Source organism: Thermobia domestica, chromosome 14 (assembly GCF_964235325.1).
Source record: "Thermobia domestica chromosome 14, izTheDome1.hap1.1, whole genome shotgun sequence".
NCBI lineage: Eukaryota > Metazoa > Arthropoda > Insecta > Zygentoma > Lepismatidae > Thermobia > Thermobia domestica.
Window position 1 is genome coordinate 29,149,175 of NC_137467.1, and position 24,417 is coordinate 29,173,591.

A 24,417-nucleotide genomic window follows, 5' to 3' on the forward strand; every position below is an offset into this window, starting at 1 on the left:
AGTTTCAATGCTGTGCGGTCACACTAATTGTTGCAGCGATTCAAAATAGCAGCACCAACCGAAAATCCTGCCAAATGTCAAGTTAGTCTAGTAGGAGTGTCATTCGTTTTCTGAACACGCGAAAAGTTAGGTCTATTGAAATTTATAGGCAAATAAAGAATGTTTATGGTGATACTGCAATGAACGAATCATCAGTGAGAAAATTGTGCATTATGTTTAATCAAGGAAGGACCAGCGTACATGATGAAGATCAGAGTGGGGGGTCATCACTTGTTACAGAAGAACTGAAGGAAAAAGTCGAAAAAAAAAATCAGGAAAACGAACGTTTCACTTTGAGCACGTTACATGAATCTTTTCCCAAAACATAAGAATTTTTGAGTGGAAAACAGTTCGCAAACGATGCGGCACTCAAGCAAGCAGTGTCAGCCTGGCTCAAATCTTTGCCGGCAGATGGGTATAACATCGTCATTGAAAAACTGGTCCCACGCTATAACAAGTATTTTGACAACTATGGCGATTACACAGAAAAGTAGAGTAAGGTCTTGTGGCTTTCTAAATAAAGTTTCGTGCTGAAATTTAACGTTTTTTTTTACTTTGTGGACAACCCTCGTATATTATATATATATATATATATATATATTGGCGGATCCAGGATATGATCAAGGGAGGGGCTAAACCATATTTTGTCGTTTTATCCAGTGTAAAGCAGGATTCAAGCTCATTTTATCCAATGTACATCTGAGCTTCAAGGGGAAGGCTATAGTCCCTATAGCCCCCCTTGGATCCGCCCTATATATATATATTAATGTAACGACGTTTGATTTAGAACTTTTGTAATCACCCTCGTACATAGTTCTAGCAATAACACAGATACTAGTTGTAATAAAATGAGAGAGGAACAAAAAGTACAGACTCATGGTAAAATACAAGAGAATTTATTACTTTGAATAATAGTAATAATAACTTACAAGGGAAGGAGAGGAAATATATACAAGTTTTGAGCACTACAGATTTTTTTTCTCTTTCTTCTATTATTACAAAATAGCTTTCGAGATTGTTCACCTTCAATAACAAACGCTTATTAACACCGAAGTATTTCTGTTCTTAGGTTATTTGATACACTACGAGCCGCTTTCAAAATGGTGGCAATTTTTATTTATTTATTTATTTTTTTACATAGGCAGTACTAAAGAACTCTCTTCGCGCAAAATTTGCACAAATCCTTAGTACAAGACTTTTTTATTTATTTATTTATTTATTTATTTATTTTGCCTTCAATCTGTAAACTTTCAAGCAGCTGTTTATACATTACTATACAACAAGGAATCTAAAAAAGAAAATAATAATAATGTTAATCCTTGTACTAATACTTTGTGCAAACTTAGCCCCGAATGAATGATAGTGTAGTACACAGATGGAAGCAATAGTGATAGTGAGAGAGAACACGTCTTGAGGAGGTACAGTAGTCCAGTCCAAACAGCTATATTGCAGCAGTCAATATAAACCTTTATATTCACACATCCCTTCATCCAAATTTTACCACAACTGCCTACATATACTACATAATCTATTGTTTTTTGTTTTTGTTTTTGTTTTTCTTTAATGTACACTACATTTTGTTTTAAAAATTCTAGATCTCGTTATGATATTTCTATAAACACATTTATAGAAAAGATACAATGCAATCAGCATAACCAGCATTCACTACTTCTGGGAATTTGTACATTAAAAACCTAAAGCAAAACTTCAAAATAAACGTCAGCACAGGAAATTAGATGGAATATATATAGCAGAAAACGATACGACAATGAAAATAAAAACAAAGTGGAGAAAATAATGAAGTATCATAAACATACGAAAAAAAAAAAAAAATGAAGCTATGATGAATGCATTGTTTCTGTGAAAATTTTTCATAGTTGGAAAGTATAGTTCAGTGATCTTTTAAAAAGAATACCAGCACGGAAACTGGTTTTGTTAAATGAATAAGTGTACTAAAGAAGACGAAAAGAATTGAATAATAAAAATTATAACTTATTAATAAAAGTAGATCACACAAAACTCCAGATCAGAACATTTACTTCATTTTTCTTACATGAATGTTATAAGAAATACAATTTTATCAACACGTTTAGTGTGGGACAACGCTTTTATCTTTCATGGGGAATGTAAACAATGTCAAATACTACTACTACTACTACCAATAATAATAATAATAATAATAATAATAATAATAATAATAATAATAAATCTCTTGAAATTTGAGGATCTAAATTTAGATATTTCTCTAGCCTACATTGCTACTAATAAAATCAAAGATGTTTGTATATAATTGTTGTATCCATCCAACAATTTTATCAGCAAGAAATATGCTGTAAATACTAGGAATACATTTTCATCATAAGCGATTATGCTAGTATTGTGCCAACTAGTGAAGCAGGTTTGTTATACTAGGCAGCACATGAACTAGAATTCATATAAATTTAGAAACTTAATCTTTTATTTGAACTGTGTGGCTTAAAATACTTTTCGTCTGATCATACGAACTCTTTAACACAAATGTCAACAAAATAAAATATATATTTTTCATTTCAAATTCTCAAACAGTACACGTAGAATTTTTGGAGTCATTAAAATGACAAAGCAAATGTAAGTTTAGTTACAGTTTTTTTTTTTTTTTTTTAATATTAATTGCAATACGAAAATATCATTACAAGATCTAGATTCTTTTTTAAAGGTCGAATTCTTTTTTTTAAAAAAAATGCAATGTGTTTATATGTATCAAAGACGTTCAAATGCTTCAGCATGGAAACAAGGAATCATATGAACTATCTACACCATCTGTTCAGTCATATTCAGATGACTTTTAACACATTAGATATCTAATATATATTTTTTTTTCATAAATTTAAATTACCTTAACAGAAAATAAAACATATCACGTTATGGTGTAGCTACACACTACTCCCGCTAAGAACAAAAATTTTAAGTTTAAAAATGTATACTATGCACGATTGCTAAAAAATAAAACAGTAATCTCTACATAGGAATGTAGATCTAACAAATTTTAATAATAAATAATGGGGATAAAATAAGTTATTATATAGTAATTTCTTCTGTGAATAGTTGCAGTATTTTCGACAGTATGACAATTAACAGGTATTTACCTAAGTAGATTCTTGTCTAATATGGCCTATATCTGCAGAATCATATTGATACAGCTATATATTACTATTACTTCATAAGTTGAATATTTTTGTTGAATAATAGCAACCTTAGATAAGCTTCACTGTATATTTTTACGGAAACAAATGAATTACCATCGCAATAGATTTGAAAGAGAAGTACGTCCGCTTTGTTACAATTGTATGGTTGGTATGAATTGATACACAAGTATAATTGAAGATTGTGAGTAGCATCCAGTGAGACAAAATGTAATTGAGCGTTTTTTTTCTATTGTTTTTTTTAAATAGATAACATTAAGTTGGCGTAGGAGCACTATGATTCAATGATATAGCCCGTAACGCGAGGCGAAAAAAGTTTGATCCCAGCTCGTGAGAATGTGTGGTGCACATGACCTTATTTCGTTAGGCTTTTCTCAATGGTCTTGTACTTCTTCATTTCGATATTCATTTATTTTTCATTTTCTCTACCACGCACGACCTCATATTATATATATATATATATATATATATATATATATATATATATATTACAGTGGGAATAGATTCCTCACAGCAAAATAAGAAAAAAAGTTCATATGGTCCTGTGGTCGGAAGTGCATAGTTTCGAAGTTATAGGGTGCCGAAAACGTGAAAAAAAAAAAAAAAAAAAGGAAATTTAAAGATCCATGGTTCCACTACTATAGGACAGATTGTAGTCAGGTCAAGACGCCACTGAGGAACTAGTATGTGAACTATGCAAATATCCATCTTTCAAAACCTCAGGTACTTGCACTTTTTTTTTTTTTGAGAGAGAGAGAGAGAGAGAGAGAGAGAGAGAGAGACTGTTTGGAAGTACTTGACTACTCTTCACCTATCTCTCTAAAAATTGGTATGCAAGTACTGGAGCACTCTTAAACAAGGATATTTCAATAGTTCACGTACCAGTTCGTCAGTGATATCTTGATCCGACTACGATCAGTCCTATAGTAGTGGGGCTATAAACTTTTAAAGTTCATTTTTTTTTTCACGTTTCCGACATATCTCCGAAACTATCCATTTTTGAGCACAGATCCATATGAACTTCCTTTCTTATTTTGATATTAGAAATCTATTCTCAAAATATTGCGAAACACATTTGTAACACCCTGTGTAGCTGAGTAGTTCTTGCAACAACTGATAATGTCAAAAAACTGTATGAGATACATGCACAGCAACTCTAGCGCCAATCTGATTGAGTGAGACTTTTACTCGCATTATTCACACAGTATATATTTAGAATTATAATCGCTCAATTATGTTTGACTCATTCTTTTTCATTTTTTCATCAGATAAAAGTGTTTTAAAAAGGTAGTACCATTCAAATAAACACATTGTAAATGTTCAAATATACAAAATACTCCATTTGAAAAGACAATTAATACAGAAGTTTAATACTATCTGAGACTTACTGATTTAACTCTTGAAACGCAGAAAAGAATTCGCGTAAATACTGCAATATTACTGTAATACCATTTGCATTTAAAAAAATAAATAAATAAATAAAATTTCTTAATACTGTATTTGTCAGATAAATAAATAAATTAATTCTGGTATACTTTTTATACTTTATATTGGTTATAATGAATACTTAACTAAGATTTTATAGTCACATTGAAACGCATACTTTTACCACCTCCTCATAAGTAGTAAACAATTATTTTGTATCTTAAATCATCAGAAGATTGGCAGTAAAGTACAATGGTGAGTAACAGTAATATAAGTTTCCTTTTTAAGTATATACATATAAAAGATTATAATATTTTAATTTACTGTTTAAAGATGTCTTCCCTAGTTTGAAACATGCGCATTAAACATCAGTTTAAATGTAAACTTGATCATAATAAGACTATTGCAAATAGACGTAGCAATTCATACAAAATCATTAGTGATAGTGCAAAAATAGTTAAAATTTGGCTCCTTTAAATATTATTCTAATACCCTTCTACACGATAGATCCCAGCACCATTGTCCTATTACATAATTAGAAATTACATTTTGAACAGCTTAGCATTAGGTTTTAAGTATTTGCGGTAACTAAGTTCTTCTAATCGCTTTTACTTTGTTATTTTAACGCTTATATTATATTCTATAGATATATTTTTAACTCTACATTGGTATTTTAAAGGAACTACCCAATGGTAGAAACCACCACACAGTTATACACTTTCGAAAAAAAAAAAAAAAAAAAAAAAATGCATCAAACTAGCTAGAAATGTCTAACTGTACAACTATTTTCTCAATGCTATAGAGAATGACTTAACATAAAATCACTCTAGTCTTCTTATATACTAATTTATTGCAGTTTTGTGTATCATTTTGCACTTCACTCCAACCTTAGATTAAGAAAAGTTCATATCTTGTTTTAAAAAAAAATAGTAAATTATATTTACAAAATATTACACTAACTAAAACAACAATATTTTATGCTTGAAAATTTTCTCTAAATATTCCTTGGGTAAAAAATGTATAAATGCTTAAGTTAAAAAATTAACAAAAATTAAGTTAGGTTTGTGAACAACATGCCTTTAAGCCCATGCATATATATCATGATATATATGAATTATCAGTAATAGAAGTTACTCAGATGATATCACAAACAAAATTAGTGTTAGCACTATGCACGATATAGACACAGACTTACTGTATGGCTCAAACCTCTTGCCGTTTAAGGCATGACCCCTTTTTTTGCAATACCCAATAAAAGTTACGCAAGGCTGTCTAATGCTCGCTGCTTGAAAGAAATATTATTTGCACTCAAAAATGTCATTGTTAATAGAATGTTAGTGAATGTTTAGGAAAAAGGAAAATGATTTCTAAATAATGAGGGGAGAAAAGCATGATTCTATGTACAGTGGTTCATTATTTTATTGTAAGATTGTTTTTTCATATACAAGTCAATCTAAACCAGTGTTTATTCTTTCATCTCCTCAGTTTGAAGCATTTCCTTCGTTCTCCCATTTTTGTTTCACGTTATACTTGTTACGAAAGGAAATGAAATCCGACTATGTCGCTCTTACTTGCCATTGGCTTTCGCCAAACGTCAAGAGATTTAAGTCGGATAATAAACTGTACCAGAAATAAACCAAGTAGATTATCGTTTATTTATACCAAGAAGAAAGGAATGTAAAGTAAATTGGGATTGAATAGAAAAACAAACAAAGAATCTGAAAAACAAGGCTGAAAGAAAAACATAAAATGTTTAGTACAATGTGTATAAACTAATAAAACTATATCTTAGTAGGATTAAACTAGAAACACGAAAACATGTAGAATGATTTCGAAATAGCACAAAAGAAAGGACAAATCAACATGAACGTGGGAAGAAAGTAGAATGAACCAGAATAAATGAAGGAAAGCAAAACAAATAAGAATAAACTTGGAAAGAGGGTACAATAAATCAGGAGAAACATGGAAGAATCTAAAATGAATCTGAATAAACAGTAAAGTGGCTCAAAGTGAATTAGAATAGAGTAGAAAGTCGAACGAACGAAAATAAACATGACTATATAGAATAAGTCAGAATAAAAGGGATAAAAGCAGAACGAATTGGAATAAACCTGGAAGAAAGTAAAAGGGATCAGAATAAAAGCTGAAAATAATAATAATAATAATAATAATAATAATAATAATAATAATAATAATAATAAGGAACGGATAAGGATATACTTGATAAAAAAATAGAGAGACTCAATATATGTATTGAAAAAGTAGAGCGATTAGAACATTGTTTTCTAAATAAAGATTGAGTGAAGTGCTAACTGAAATAACTAGGAAATAAAACTTAGGACGATCAGAAGAAGTTTTGTAAATACAGATTGAGTGAAATGCAAACTCAGATAACTAAAAAAAAAAAAAAAAAAAAAACTTAGGACGATCAGAAGAATTGTTTTGTAAATACAGATTGAGTGAAGTGCAAACTCAGATAACAAGAAAAAAAAACTTACTTTAATTATTTAACCAGGTTCTCTTCAAACTAATCACTCATAGTTGACACCAAATAAAGTCCATTTGATTATAAAAGCAAAACCTCTCTTTCTCCACTTCTGTCGATAGATGAAAGCCACAAAAGATCTAACTTTCTTACAAACACTGGATTGATTATATGTATTGAAAGCTCGCAGTTATGAATTTCTTATTCCCGTACACTGTATACACTGATACACGCACAAAAATCTAGTATAATACACTTGCAATAAATAGGTACACTATACTACAAAAGTTGAAGAGAAAATAGTTCACAGCAAAAGGAAAGAATTTCCAGTTACGTACAAAAAACACAACCAGTACCTAAGTTAACATGGGAGATATGTGATTGTCGGTAGTATTCGCCTTTTTTTTATTCCTTCTTGCAACATATTGTGATATGCACTAACTTTTTAATTCTTATATATACTATATATATTCATATATGTATAGCATTGCATAGCATAACAAACACATAATCTTGCACGAAACGAAGGAAGTAAAACTAAAACATAAAATAGGACTTTATAGACAATACAATTACAGTTTTTTTTCCTTTCTTCTTTCTTTACAGTTTTCCAAATGCTGTAACGAATTTAATGTTTTCTTTGCCCATAATTCTTCAAAATCAGTCTTCTTCACTGGAAATAGCTTTAAGTTACAAACACCATAATATTTTTGCTTTGGCCACAACAATTTTTTAAATTGCTTTTTTTTTTTTTTTTTTTTGTACCCATTAGATCTACAAGAAAGTATGCAATGATGCAAAAATAGCAATAAAATAGTTCCTTATACACACTCAAGCGCATCTTGGAATATATCAATCTCCATGTACTCGTATAATTTGAAAGTTCTAAATACAAATATTTACAAACATTTGAGAAATTCGTTAATTCTTCACCATACACAAACATATATATTTAAAAAGAAATTTATATGTATGTGTATTAAACTGTATGTTTACATGTACGAGTGTGTGTGTGTGTGTGCATAATTTTGTGTATGTACAACTAGAATATGTATATACATATATGATCTATTATTTCAATGATATATATTTATGTACATATCTATTTTGGCAGGAATTAAAACATTTTACCAAAGCATTTCGTATTGTTCTTATGAAAAGAACAATTTTCTGACATATAACAGGATTCATTACTGTTCTAACATGAACTAACAAGTAATCTAACAGCTTTTTTTTTTTTTCTTTTCAAAGAAGTTATGCACACTTCATAAAATTTAGAGAAAGAAAAATCTACAGTCACCAATGAAGCAGTATCACACACTACATTTTTTAATTTTACATTATACTGAGAAAATTACTAGAACATATTTATGTGCCTAGTGGGTTTGATGATTTTGAGATTTATTTTTAAAAAATAGCATTGAATCAAATTGATGTAGTGTATTTCGGTTTTACAATATTAATTAAAATGTATCATTAAACACAGGTTCTATTTGACAAATTCCGTACCGAAAGCTAAAACATGATTGAAGGGTTATGTAACATGTTTATTATAACTTTGTGTCATTACGTATAGCTGCTAGTTGAGGTTGTGGGACTTGGGTTCACTTTAAACTTAACAACAGAATGATAAGGTTCGTAATAAATACAAGAAAAAAAAAAAAAAAATAACTGGAAGTCAAGTTGCTACAAACACAATATTTACATACCATCCACTTTACCTTTAAATCTAATGTAGAACTAAGTGATAGTCCAAAATCTTACCAAAGCACAAAAGATCTTATATTAATAACTTGTGTTACAGTTTCGCAATACAGTAAGAGTCCCTAAAACTAGGCATTCGATAACCCGGCAGTCCGGATAACGAAGCCATACCCTGGCAGAGCGAAAAAAAAAAAAAAAAAAAATCACGCGCGCAGACCCGTTTATGCCTTCCCAAAGTATTTTTCTGAGGTCTTTCTTATCAGATAAATTAATTTACAGAGTGTATTTATTAATTTTTGTTTTAATATATAGTAAAGGCTCTATACCTTCATAAGGTATGAACTTTTTCTTTGTTTAAGGGTATTTGGGCAGCTTATCCTCTTGTATTTTCAAGCAACCAACACATACAAGTACAGCACTGTACTTTCTGAGGAAACACTCTCACTTATTCTTTTTTAACCTCATACCCGATAACCCGGCATTTTCACAAACTCGGCCACTCTTCGGTCCACATCAGGCCAAGTTTTCGGTACTCTACTGTAGAGCATTGGCTTCGTCAGACAATTATCTTGCATTAAGATGTTATTTAAGACATTATAAGAAGATGATGTTATCTTGTGTTGGCGCGAGGTCTTGCATGAAGATATATATGATATTATGAGATGAAGTTATTAGGTGGTTGTGTGATATATTGCATGAAGATATTATTGATATGAAGATGTGTGGATACCTTACATGAAGATAATGTATGATTTTATAAAATGAAGATGATATTTTGTGTCTGTGCGATACCCTGCATGTGTAGAAACTGTAAAACAAGTATTAACATAAATTTGTTTGCTTTAATCAGATTTTGAATATTTACTTAAATACAGTGGGCTCTATGCAGAGTCGTTTTTTTTTTTTTTTTTTCCAATGTATTAAGAGCTTAACTAACGTCTGATGCTAACATCCGTATTTAGAAATACATTCCTGAAGTTAACAACGATTTATATCAAGGAAGACCAGCTATGACATCTCTTCAGAGCTGTCCAAACACATTGAGAAAAATCTAGGTAAGACAGACGTATTCACTATATATTGATTTCGGCAATTGTGTTTGGGAACCCTACGGAGACGTTGTAGGTAGCCTTCTTTGACATAAATTATTGTTACCTTTATGAACGTATTTCTAAATGCGGACGTTAGCATCACGTGTTAGTGAAGCTCTTAATATAATGCTAAAAACGACTCTACATAAGGCCTGGTATCTTTATTTGGACATATCTCTACATCCACCAGCCCCTTCAATTACTTTCGTCAGTGTTTCCACAGAGATTTTTTTGCTACAGAGAAACAATGTTATTTGGGCATTGAAATACAGAATTTTAGTTGTTTAGAGAAATGTCGTACAAACAGTATTAGTGTAGTGCCAACCGCAAAATAATGATAATGTCTGTCAAAAATTTTAAAGTTATAGACTAAAAAGAATAAATTATTTTGGAAATTCTTACTTATCCACTATATTGGAAAGCAGAATTATAGTTAAAATGTAAAGCAGCAATACTTTTTTTTCTTTCTTCAAAATAGCAAATTGTCGGCCTTTTTTTCCCCCTCTGAGAACAAGTTGAAAAATAGAATGCGTCTCATACAACAATACAAACATTTTGATTATTTTAATTTCAATAAGTATAGCCGATTCTATGTTGTTTGATGTCTTCCTTGTATCTTTGCAATGAGCAACAGCCCCCAAGCTACGTACAGGTCAGTGACTCAAGGTAAATGCAGTTGGAATACAACCACTTTATTTACCCTTTCATAATATGTATGCTTTCCTCTCCACGTACGTATCCTATAGGCATTCCCAGATACGCATGCGATTCTATATTTAGTTAATCGCTGTTAATTCTTCCATAAAGAGCACTGACCCTACGTATGTTTCTTGTTTAAAACTATCAATTTGAAAAAAAAAAAAAAAAAAAAAACTTACAATATGCAATGAAAACATCTTTCCGTATAATTGAATAAGAAAACGGAGTGCGTCTTAAATGCTGGTAAACACTGAGAACTATCTAAGAACTATATACAATTTTATGTTCCTTATTGAAAATATTACGAAGATACTGGACTAGAGAAAATTTTAGTGCACAGAAAATTTGATAAGCAAACTAAGAAACACAAACGAAAGCCAGTAAGAAAAAAGCAGTGACGAGAAGAAAGAGATAGAAAATCAGAAAAGTCAGGAAGAGTGTACAGAAATTGATTGGTACTACTAATGTCTTTCCAACAAAAGAAGTACGGAAAATATAAAGATATTGATTGGTACAACTGAAGTCTTTTCAGAAAAGAAGTACGAAAAATAAAGGAACTGATAGACACTACTAGTCTTTTATCGTTATATTCAACTACAATTCTCTGTAATCAAAAATCTTATTTACGAAGAGGAAGTGGGGAATAAAATAAAAGAAGAAAAGATTTTCTATGTCAATACTATGTCACAATGGCTGGCTACTATATGGACGACTATGTCACAATGGCTGACGTGTCATTTTGTAATTACTTCATAGTTGATTTCCACTAATAGGATTTGAATGATGCTTCTAAGAAGTTTAAAGGCGCAAGATTAATTTAAAATATTTTATTTATAATTTTTTTCTTTTCTACCAATTAATTAATATCTCATGCCCCTTCTAAAGTGCATGGGCATTACTTAAATAAGACACTTACTAAAACCAGCGTTTAAACAACGGTAAGGAAAAATTCAGTGAATACAAATGTATTTTACCTCAAAAATCATTACAGATCTGTTGCAAGTTGAAGAACTAGTTTGAGAAGACTAGATCTACAATTTGCACTTCAAGGCAAGAAAATGGATTATTATTATTATTATTATTATTATTATTATTATTATTATTATTATTATTATTATTATTATTATTATTTAACTTTGAAAACCAACATTTCAATATATTTGAATTCTGGACTTCAACACTGTTTCTCTGAGTCTTATATCCTTATATGTAAAAAAAAGAAAAAAAGGACATGGTAGAAAGACCAGCAGCTTATGACAAAATATTTTTAAACGCATTAGTGCAAAATTGGTAATTTAGAAACAGACTTTTGAGGACGACTTTTGGCGATAATTGGGTATACAAAAGCAGTAAATCACGGTACGGAAAGTGCTAACAACAAATCTGACCTGGTCACATCAAATGTTACTATATGTCACATCTTTTCTTTTTGAAACGCTTGAACAAGAAGAACACTTCTGAATTCTGGTGTCTTGTTTTTTGTTATATTGGTCATTGTTCTTACAAATCTGAACTCCCATAAGTTTCACAGACACGCAAAATTCTAATGCTATTTCTAATCATTTAGGAAGCCATGATTTTGCTTCCAGTTTGTATTATTTAACAACGGTGCTTGTATGTCGTATACCAATTAACATGTATTATTAAAGTATTTTTATGCGTCATTAGAATGGGATATTTCCTCTTAAATTTTGTTTAATTAACACATATATAATATTGTATATCACCGAACCAAATATTCCTAACAGGATCGGATCCAGGATTTTCTGAGAGCGGGGGAATGCACCATAACTACGAAAATAACCAGTCTCATTGAAACTCTTCAAAGTGACATGTGACAATATTCTTTACACCTGATTCATAGACGGGGGGGGGGGGGGATATTTTCAAGAGGGTCGCAAGTGATATGCAGGAAAAAGTGTTCTGTCTTCCTGGTTTGTTTTCTTCCCTACTTGACAAATGTTATATTGCTTTGCTTGGTGAATTCTTTTCCTTCAATTTTCAGAAAATTGACTTGAACTATTGCTTTTGCAAAACTCCTCTTTGTTTTAAGCTCCAAACAGAAACATGAGGGCAGAAAGTTTCGGAAAGTGTTGCTATTTTCAGTGCTAGCTTCTCATTTTAGATAGTGTATATTTACAACGAAGGGAAAGTGCACGTGCACTGGTGTACTTCCCCCCTAAATCTGGCTCTGATTCCTAATATATTTTAATACAAAAGAATTCTAACAATCAGGAAGTTTTAAAAAATCAAACTAAATGCAATAGGTTAAAATGTGTTTATATTCCATTGAAAATGTTCATAAATTCAGTACAAGTTCTTAAGTTTAATCTCATGTTTTAAGTTCCCAAGTTTTCTATATGTGAAGTGGGTATTTTCTAGAAATCTCGCAAGTTAATATATTCTGAAATCATAATAATATAATAATATTTCGTTTCAATGATGTAGTTTTTTTTCTTTTTTTTTTGTTGTTGTTGTTGTTGCAAGTACAGTTTTCTGGACTTTATACGCTTTATTATTGCTTTGTAATTGTAACTCGATGGTTTGAAATATATAATTCGATGATTTCAAATTTCCGGTGATTTGATGTATATAATATATAAATTGGTTCTTCATTTCTTACATACATGGCGTCTCACTTGAAATAATTACATGGCAATGAAGCACAAGGAAAACCTAATTCAGAGAATCGCCCTGACTTCCATGAGACGGATGGGAAGAAAGAAAGAAAAGAAAAAAATGTACAGTAATATAGTAATATATTAATATAAAATAGTGGTTTCTAATACAGTAACCACCAAAGCGAATCGAAATCGAAATGTACAGTATTCACAGTGCATTTTTACTGGAAGGTAAGATGCCGGGAATCACCACGAATATGTTATTAAAGCAATTTCCACAATTTTAACATATTTTCCGACATACATATGCAGTGGCGTACGCACAATCTCGTAATGGAAAGGGAGGCGTTCAAGCTCCCGAATTCACTCAATATCGTAAATGTTTATTTTTTTTCTATATCTTGATCAACAAAGGTTCAAACCCGGAAAACAAACCTTGTGTACGCCCGTATACCTTCCACGTCTCTAGATCACCTCTTGCTTTTAGTGTCAACTGCAGAATGAAGACATCGGTGCACCCTTGACTTCACACATTTATCTGTGTTATACTCTATGAGAGGCAGTCCTACTCCCACTGCACAATTTGTGATGAACATCATTGGACAATTTGGTCGCATAAGCAAAGATGACTTGGATGTAATTAAGATAATATTCATTTGAGAAAAATCCTCTTTTACATTCATGGAAGATATTGCAGTTTCAGAGAAGATAGTTATGTCCAGGATGATATTATTCTGAAAATACTCAAAAAACTTTAAGAGGAATTTAGCGGCTGCGAAGACAAGTGTCAAAATCTAAGCAAGTGAAAGAAATTAACAGGAGCTACAACTATTGATCGTACTACCTTTTAAATGCATACAGTATAGTGATGTTCCAGTCTTCAAATCGATCTAAATGAAAGAAAAACCATAAATACAAAAATGGCTAGAGAGATAGGACTTTTTAAGCTTCAGAAAATTGTGCCAGACAAAAAACATTAAATATGCCATATGAACACGTTACTCCCTCTACATCACGCAGTTATATCTGGTATATCCCACAAGAAGAGTTGGTCTTTGGGCTAGAAGGCAGACACGAGGCAAAGATCCATATCGTTAAGTTATTCTAAAAAATAATGTGTCCAATTTACAGACAAGAACTTGGTATTTTTAATTTTTTAGTGCAAGACTGATATTTATACTTTATGCAATCGTACATCGCATATTACTGTAATTCAATAGATTCTTATAAGTAACGTCCATAACGAAATTCCTGACTAAAATAAGAATAGTAATAAATATATATATAATTCTATATCGGATTTACAATAATATTTGTTCATTGAAACACAAAAGTAACAAATTTAGCGGTACAAATTTAATGAAAAGGCACGTTGGTTCAGTGGTAGAGCGCTCAATATGACGTACAGAGTCGCCGATTCGATTCTAGTCTACGTGGGTTTTTGCGGTCGACGAAAAGGTTCCATTCTGCCGTTCAATTTTCTTATCATTAGCTTTTAACAACATCAAATTAAAATATTTTTATTTATATATTTTTTTCTTTCTTTTTTTTTATCAAGAAGTTAATATCCCATTCTTCTGAGGCTTTTTCTTGTTTGTTTGTTTTTGTTACTTAATGTATAACGCATGATTAAAAAGACAAACATAAAAATAGCATTCTCACCAAAACCATCACTGAAACAAGGGCAAAGAAAAATTCAGTGAATATGAACGTTAACTTAAGGGGGCAAAAAGTGTGTTTCATTACACATCTATCACAACTTGAAGAATCATTTTGAGCAGACCAGATCTAGGATCTACATTCCAAGGCAAGAAAATGGAAGTTTAGTTCATTTTTTTTTAAACTTTGAGAAATCAACATTTATATATTTGTATATAGAAATATTGTGTAGTTTGCTACTTATATCTAGATTCACGCACACACGTAACACTTAATAACATGTGTATATATTCAGTGTAGTGCATCTTCCTACAATGTCTCATCCGAACATTCTACACCTTATGAATATATATATGAACATATTGCAAGGCATTGAAAGTATTCTGAGTGAGAAATAGTATAACATATTTATATACATATTTTTCTTCAATATATATATATATTTATCTCTATAATTCTTTATATACAACTTATTATTTTTATAAAAAAAAAAATAGTGTACAAAATGAAAATACAGACAGAACTTACCAAAATAAAAAAAATCCATACTTAACATAGGTCTTAAAAAGCAGATTCTTTCAGATTACAGAGATAAACTTTTTTGAATTTTGGAAATCATTAAATCTAGGACGATAACATGCATTTTTTTTTTTTTTTTTTTAAATGTACAATACGGACAATAACCAAGTAATCGGGTGACTTTCTTCTTTCTGTCAGATCTTACAACGAAACAACAAAATATCGAAAAATACGACTCCGTAGTCATCGGAAATATGGTGATGTCATAGGAAAAAAGAAATATGTTGTCATGAACAAGCATGGTTTTCTATTTATAAATCCTTGATTTTGGGAAATCGAGAAAGGCTTTTTTGAAATCCACGCTACTCGTCGCTTTGTCTTGATCCCTTGAAGACGGAAGAAATCACTTACACGTCTATTTATCGAATGAATTGAAGTAGATCCAGCGTTCTTAAAGCTGAACATTTAACCAAGTCTCTAATTTTCTTAGCTTATGCTCCAGATTTTAAAAGAAGCTCAAGTACCAAATCAATAACATTCCAGTTACATCTTTTTGGATGTCTCGGCATTTACTCCACATTAGCTCAGACGCCAGCATATGAAACTGCCAAAAATGCGAGAACAACGTTTTGGAAAATAAGCTGAATCAGTGCCGGAAATCGTTCGGAATTATTAACTAAAACTCATTTCGCAAATACAGAATGATTCTAAAACTTAGAATTTCAATTTTTTTTCTTCATATCGTTTTTGCTAATTCCTAAAATTCTTTACTGTAGCGGAAAACTGCCGCCGCTGTAGTGGACAAGAAAGATCTACAAGATAAAAATTCTTGATTAGATACCTGAAGTGTTTTCTTTCGGTAAGAAGCAAATTACAGAAGATTTTATGCTGATACTTTATGTATTAGAAACATGACGTCACAACAGAAGTAGTAACTAGTTAATGGAAGCCACACTATGCTATGAGGTATCGTGAATCATCTTGGGTAAGAATTAACCAAAACGTTTGATATATGATGACCACATATACAATCCTTCTATTTTAGTGGTTATCATATCTGATAGATTCGGTTACTATCGAATTTTACCTTACTTTCTTTTCAACTTTAGGGGTCATCATAGTCTAGGGGTTAGAACGTTGCACTCACGTCCACATGGTCTTGAGTTCGATTCCCGGCCGGTGCTTCCCAATTTTCGGCGTCCACCCAGTGTCATGAGGCAACCTGGAGAGTCACGTGAATGAAAGACGTGACGGCCACTACATCTGGAAAACTTCCGATACGACTGTTACTAATAGAGCGACGCAGTGCGTTGCTAGGCTGGAAGTAGTTCAGCCAATCGCTGACAGATGGCGTTGGAGCGATAGGCCCTCAAATGTGCTATTACGCCATGTTTTTTCCTTTTAAACTTGTAATTCAATCATGGAACCTAATGTATAACTATGCTTTAGTAATAAAAGCAAAATCATAAGATTTACAATTACCTGCATAAATTTCTTAAAATATATAACAACTTCATAACGATACAGGAAACTGACAAACATTTAGGGAGTCATCAACTGCGAAATTGGGTACAGATATAAAAAGGAAATATTAATTTTGTATGTGAAGGAGGCTGATTATTATACGTATTGTACAAGAAGAGCATTAGATTATTCTAAAATAATATTTACACACTTACACTAACATTCTTATTTCCTCATAACTGTCTTAGCATTCAAGTTATTGTGCTCATTGTTTATTTCATTCATTTCCTGAACTTTCGTATTTAATGAAATATGAAAAGAGAAACAGAGTCATATATACGGTCCACCAAAAAAGGTAATAATAATTTTCGCAAGAGGATGTGAAATTGAAGTTTCGTCAGTAATTAACCCAACATTTTTTCATCATGCAGTCGGCAACTTATCGCTTTGAAAGGATAAGCTGTGTTTATTATGAATTTATTTTTATTTGGAAGTTCTGTCTATAGTTTCATTTTGTACCTTATTTTTTAAATACAGTTTGTATACGCATATATAAATCTTATATATATATAGTATGTACAACATTCTTAAGTCTTTAATAAAAGTAGGTTTCAATGAAACTACTTGGCACATGGGATAACCCATTACCTTAACACTAATACGACATGGGAACAGAGTTAAAGTTGCTTCAAAGCTTGTATATATACATGATCAGAAGTTAGTAGTTTTTGAGTGCAAGGCAAGTTATGGACATTAATTTTTCTACTATAAAACAACGTAATCGTAGAATATTAGTAGCAATAGTAATATATATATATATATAATAGATGAGGTTTCGATATTTTGGTGTCATTGTGTATAAGAACACTGATTATTTTCTTCTTTCATAAATAAACAGAAATATCTTCTATGCATATTAAGTAAACTAGTTCTACCTCTATACAAAGATCTACAGTACCAATTTGCTTGATTTAATTTTTTCTTCTTTTAAAACAACGTATGTGCTGAGACGCAAGCCACAATGGTAGATTCAGTTTTTTCTCTCTGCGCAGATAGACGGAGAATTTAATTTTTTCCTGCTCGGTTGAGGAGGAGATTCGCGTTCATTTTGAACACCAAGGCTATATAAGACTGGATTTATAGTTTAGCATGAGCTTCTACTTGAAAACGTCTCCGGGTCGTTCGCAACCAAGATGACAACCTAACAATTCAGATTCGACGGAGCTTCAACATTGGTTGAGATCTTTCTCACAGCAGAAATAAATATAAAAGCAATATAACATAATTTACCACAATTTAATTACCGAAAAAAAAAGTTGTATACTCGTTAACAAAAACTGTATACTCACCTTATCAGTATAGTTTTCTGTAACCTAGAGTTATTAAAATTGCTCAAATTAGTCAACTCGTTCCGTGATTTGTTTGTTTGTTTGTAGTTCAGTGTCTCTTACTTCAGCACCAAGTATGTGACACTCCCACGTACTTGTATCTGATCCACTAAGGATCAAACAAGAGTCCAGAAGCCCTGAAAGCATACATGCTTCCTAATTCCTACGGGAGCACTCTCTAGTTAAAGATAAAAGGATATGCATTTATTGTTGGGATATAGTTCGGATATGCATTTATTTTCGTAACTTTATCATGTTCTTTTCATCCTAAATCTTTATTTCAAAACCATGCAATATTAGTATTCTTATATACATTTGAGATACTTGTGTTTTGCTTTGTTGGGATAAGAAATTACTAATAAAATAATTACAAAAACGGTTTGAAACTTATAGTTAAAACGCATTAGCTAAATTTATGGTATGAATGTATCATGTTGTAACAAAGTTAAGAACATAAATTTGCAAATAATTAAGTAACGAAATTCCAAGTACCAAAAGCTGTACACTAATAATTGAAGCTGCATGCATTTTTTCTTTTCTTTTCTTTCTTTCTTTTTTTAAAGAAAAAGTAAATTGTAGAAAAGCTTTCAGAATTTATATCTTCACTACTAAAGTGGGTAAGTAATCGGCTTCACATAAATTTTTATTTATAAATGAAACATATCATAAATAAAATTAGTTTTGCCAAATAAAAAATTTAAAATTTAAAAGTAACTTTCCGATTTTCGCTAAGTGGGAGAACTTTCGAAATTTCTTGAGATTCTTGAAATCATGATTTTGAGAGAAAAATGGAAATTTTAATTTTTCATGTGAAGAAAGCTGATTATTATCTGGAGTGTAATAATTATGGACTCCCTTACATATTGTAATATTTAATTCCATTGGTTCATTCTGCAAGTGCAATAATAATTATGGACTCTCCTACATATTCTAATATTTAATTCTATGTGCAATTGATTCATTCTGCAAGAGCAATAATAATTATAGACTCTCCTACACATTGTAATATTTTTCTATGTGCAATTGGTTTATTCTACAATGTGATATCTTTTAAGCTTTGCTAACTTGAATTTGTCGTATCCGAGCAAACAATTTTTCAGGGTTATTGTTATTACTATTTCTAACGTTGGTTAGATTAGAGAGAAAATTTCAAAGAAAATATTAGATATCAGGTACAGTGAAACTTTATGGACATGTTCTTATTTGGGGTATATATCTGTTCAATTTAGACTTGGAAACTATGCACATATATTTTTATGATTAGGGCAATGTATTAGTAATCAGAAGCCGCTCTTTTATGAGGAACGTGCAGTCTTCTGCATGAGTTGGCGATGTCCATTTTGGAGCGGGAAAAAAAATGGCGGATTGCGTGCTGCAATTTAGCATTACGATATTTAACTATGCACTTGAACAAGTACACAACGATTTAATTACAACACTCAATAACTAACTTCAATCAAAGAATACTCAGCTCCTTCGTAGCCAAACGCACCTTTAGCATGGGAGACCCGGGTTCGATTCCCGACGGAAGCTCATGTGATTCGGATTCCACGTTAATCAGTAGGTCCCGTCCCATATAGCCTGGCTGTTGAAAGGGACGGTAAACTCAAAATCAACTCAACTCAGCTAAAGAATACGAAGAAATAGCTATCAAAAATGTGGTTAACTGTTTTCCAGCCTTCTGATATTCGAGAGACCAAAAACGGTAGGGAAATAATTCACTGACCACAAAAGCAGTATCAAAAGAATAGCGCATCGTAATTTTGTTATTTACTTAAATTGCCCAGCTCATGAAACTATAATTCATATCGTCAGAAATATATTGCTTGTAAACAGCCGAATTCAGATTTCGCTGTATATAATTCGCAAACCAAAAATATAATTTCGCATACACTGTGCTCCATTAGTTTTGTAGCACAATATTGTATTACTCTTCATAGACGTAAATGCTACCATTATGGCTTTAAAATTCGGAAATAATTGAACGCTAGGTTTTATTATTAAGAGGGGAAAATTCTATGAGAAATTAAAGTTTCTTCCTTTTTATTTAAATATAAAAACAAAAATCTTAAATATTTTGAAATTTAATTTTCAAGGCCTCATAATATCCGTCCAGTTGTTATTTCAGTAATTTTAAGGACATATTCAGATAGTTTATTTTAACATTTTTCCTAGAACTTAACATCATAGGAAGGAAAAACTGGTGCTGTTTTATATTCAGATAACGTGGAACAAATAAGCTGCTTTCGACGCAATGTTGTCCTTTAGAAGAATCCAAGCATTTTTTACTTGGCATGCGATTCTTTTCCTACATTCCAGCGAAGACAAGAATTTTCCAAGAACAGTTGTTTGAAGTAGTAGTAGTAGTAAAAAATATTAAAGAAACATGTTAATAGTATATAATTTATATATATATATTTTTTTTTAATTCTCACCTCATACGCATTACTTTATTTAAAATACTGTCTGGTTCTATGTCCGAGCCCTTGAAACTTCTATATCAATAGCAGACAAAGTTAGATTCCTATCTGTTATTTTAATAACATCTAAACATGCACATTTTCGAACATGTACGAAAAAATAAACTAGCAGACATGGATAGAGGTACTTTGTGTGTGTGTGTGTGTGGAATCTGAAAGTTCTTAAAACTCGACCTGCTGTTCTTGGCGACATTTGTTAGAGATTTATGACTCCTGTTACCTAAAAATCAAAGTTGCCACATCCCTCTATTGTTTCTTTATCTTTCATGCATTGCTTTTTTGTTTTTGTTTTTGTTTAATGCTGAATTTGGTTTAGTTTCAGTGAGCAAACTGCCAGGGTCTATACAGTGTTATGGAAATACAGCAACATTGAAGAGAATGACAACGCACGTGTTGCCTAAGATGAGCCGAGGGTTGTTTGGGGGAATATGAGTAGTGGTTGGGGCAAGAGATCTCTAAATTTATTTGCAACAGTGAACGTTAGCACGTATAATATTGTAGCCTTGCTATAATTATTTCTTGTAATCACTTGACGGAAATAGGATAGATTTGCTAATCTTATCCCTTTGTGTCTTGATAATCCTCTAATACCCTGATATACCTATTCATCCCTGACGATGAAACACGAACAGTTTCGAAGTAAGATAACTCATTACTATTTTTTTAAAAATATATTTGAGGACGCATGTCTTGGGAGAAGGCAGTAGTTCCTCTTATTAGACAAATCGACGGAAATCACATTGTTTGTAAGGCATGGTCTCAGTGCTTTTGCGATTGGAACGTTGCATCTGGTAAACAATAGGACAAATACCACACTTCTTTCTTTTGTTTTCTGCAAAACAGGAAGGAGCTTTATAAGAGATTATAACGAATGAAAACTAACCGGCGATGGTGAAATATTCACAATGCTGCACCAAACAAATCTCTCCATTAATTTAACATTTCTTCAATGTGAGGTCAAAGAAAGAACGGAAAATATTCAGTACAAATTTATGTTGAAGTGCTGCCTATTTCGATTTTCAAGATGGCGCCTTCACACAAAGCCTCTTTATATTTATTTTACGCTCAAGAGAAAATATTTTAATAATTACAGAAATATATTAGGCTAATAGCAAATTGTTAAGCCTGATAATAAATGTATATGTTTGTTGAAAAAATAAAAAATAATATAGTTTTAGTTCACTTACATCACACAAATGGTAGTTGCTTCTATATTTTCCTTTTATAGATAGTTAAGTAAGCATATTTGTATGTATATGTTTATATTTGTGGCTAAATACCATAGCGTCAAGATAGTATTACTTGTTCCACATTATCTACTGTTTCTAGCATTATTTATAATAATGATTATAATGTATAAAACATACCATGATATTTATTTTTACAATATAAAGGTTAAAAATAGTTTTGAAAGTTCGAATTACTTTTTTTGTTTAAGTCAAAAGAAAGAAAAAATATGGAGAACACTTCATCCTCAGCACAATTATAAAGTGTGTGTATGTATATATATGTCTATATATAGAGATATATACAGATACCAGATCTATTTTTCTATTAGAGTTGGGAAACAATGTAAAAACTATATTTGGATGGGAACGAACATTAAAACAATGTTACATCACGTTAATCTAATACATTAATCAGTAATTCTAATGGGTCAATTTTTACTAACCCGCATCGCCAAGAAAAAAAATATATATTCTTTTCTTGTTTACAGTAAATTTGAGATCTGCCACTGGTATTGCGTTTTACAGTGACATGAACATTCATTTTATTATTAATATTACTATTTTAAACGTTAAATCTCATCAAGAAATTATTTACACAAGATTGAATTTTTTCTTCTTCTTTTTTTGAAATTTCTAAATTCATAAGAGCATAACATTTGGTAAGCGTTCAAGCTATATATAACTGAACGGTTACCCATTAAATAGAGATTCTATGTATGTATTTTCTTTTAGAAACAAACAAGCAAAAAAGTTTCGAATAGGTCACAAACTTGTTTCAATTGACATATTGACATATTATGTTACAAACTATTATTATTATTATTATTTATTTATATATCTGTATAAGTATGCCGCATATAGCATTGTCTGTTCACAGTTATATGGAAAAAAAATATTCACAATATATACATATTATGGTATTATCTTACTGCACGCACTTATATGTAACGAATTTTTCTCGGGGCATTTCACGAAAGTTCCTTTTATCTATTTGTTAATGTCATTTATGAAACAATAACTCGGTCGTGTCACCCAATATATATATATATAACGCAACACACGCACACACCTATGTCTTCTTAACACATGAGATCATTACCGTAACTGTTCTCTGAAGTAACATACATACATAACATAAGCTCATCGGTTTTTACATAATGCTTCGATAAAAATAACAATTAACTTTCCGTTGTTCTATGTTACTTTGCGACGTCGTATCGTATGGTTTTTCTTTTCAAACACAGTTTAGTTCATATGTTTCAGCATTTTCAACAGAAGAGCTCAGCTCATTTTAAAACTAATTAATAATATATTCACAGAGCACGCATCAAGCATGCTTTCACTATCACTATTATGTGTATTGTTGTTATTATTATTGTTTTCGTTTTCCTGAGTACAAAGCAATGAGTTTATTCTCACATGATCACCGTGGTTAAACTATTTAGATTATCACATCACATGACATCACAACGCCATCTTCAGACTACTGTCTCCATATCCTCAGCAACCAATTGGAAATGCTCTTGACCTACGGAAGAAACAATACGATCAAAGTGCTGTACAACTATACGACCTAAGATAAAGAGAATTATACAGAGTCCATCAAAAAATATATACATTGAAACCTGTCTATGTTAGCCACCATCGCTTCCATTGAAAAGTGGCCAACTTACAGAAAATAAGTATGATTGGTGTATTTTTATAATAGGATTTCTAGTATTACTTTTATCCTTTTTGACACATATGCACATTCTAATTTTGTGGTTAACTACCTCTTGTGAATGAGCTACAAGTGTTTTCCTCGGAGCAAAAGATATTTTGAGAAATCATAAGGGAATTCATATCTCAAAACCTCCGCTACCTTTCGACAAGCCGTCAGGTGCCAATAGTTGTCAATTGAGATGGTTAGCTTTAACGTTGAGAATTTTCTGGAATTACTAAAGATTCCCACTGATGAAAGGAACCGATATAGCTAATGGTTTTACCAAAACAGACATGGTAAACAAATACGTACAACCATTTTTTTAAATTCCTGTACTTTTTTTTTTATTCACATCTTCCTTCACAACCCCTTTGTCAGGGTAGTGTTCTGGCCATTGGCCTCCAAGAACAAATCGTGAGAACACATGCTTCTTTCTCTCCAGTCACAAATACAGAACATCTGCTTCTCATATCGGAATACGAAAGAGTTAAGAAAAATAACAAAACGGTATTTTACGTGGCCAAGATTCCAAGGTAAATTTATCGTTATCATCATAGGGTAAACACTGCTTCAATGCGGCCAACTTCCAAGATAGACAGATGACCAACTTACAGAGTAATAAGGAACGAATGTCTTATGGGGTTAATGCGGGTTCAAGGCGAACCAGGCCAAGATGAGCAGGTGGTTAACTTACAGAGTAATAAGTAACGAATGTCATTGGGGATAATGC

At 31.4% G+C, this 24,417-nt stretch overlaps 1 protein-coding gene across 1 annotated transcript in view; it reads right to left on the reverse strand.

Annotated features, from left to right (window-relative positions):
• Window positions 1-913: 913 nt before the first annotated feature.
• The window catches only part of rdgA (retinal degeneration A), a gene marked incomplete in the record, with an annotated part of 666,123 nt that continues 642,619 nt past the window's right edge, over window positions 914-24,417 (reverse strand). Inside the window, 1 exon segment of the mRNA XM_081737830.1 lies at window positions 914-23,513. Within this exon segment, the coding sequence (XP_081593956.1) occupies window positions 23,464-23,513 (50 nt within the window).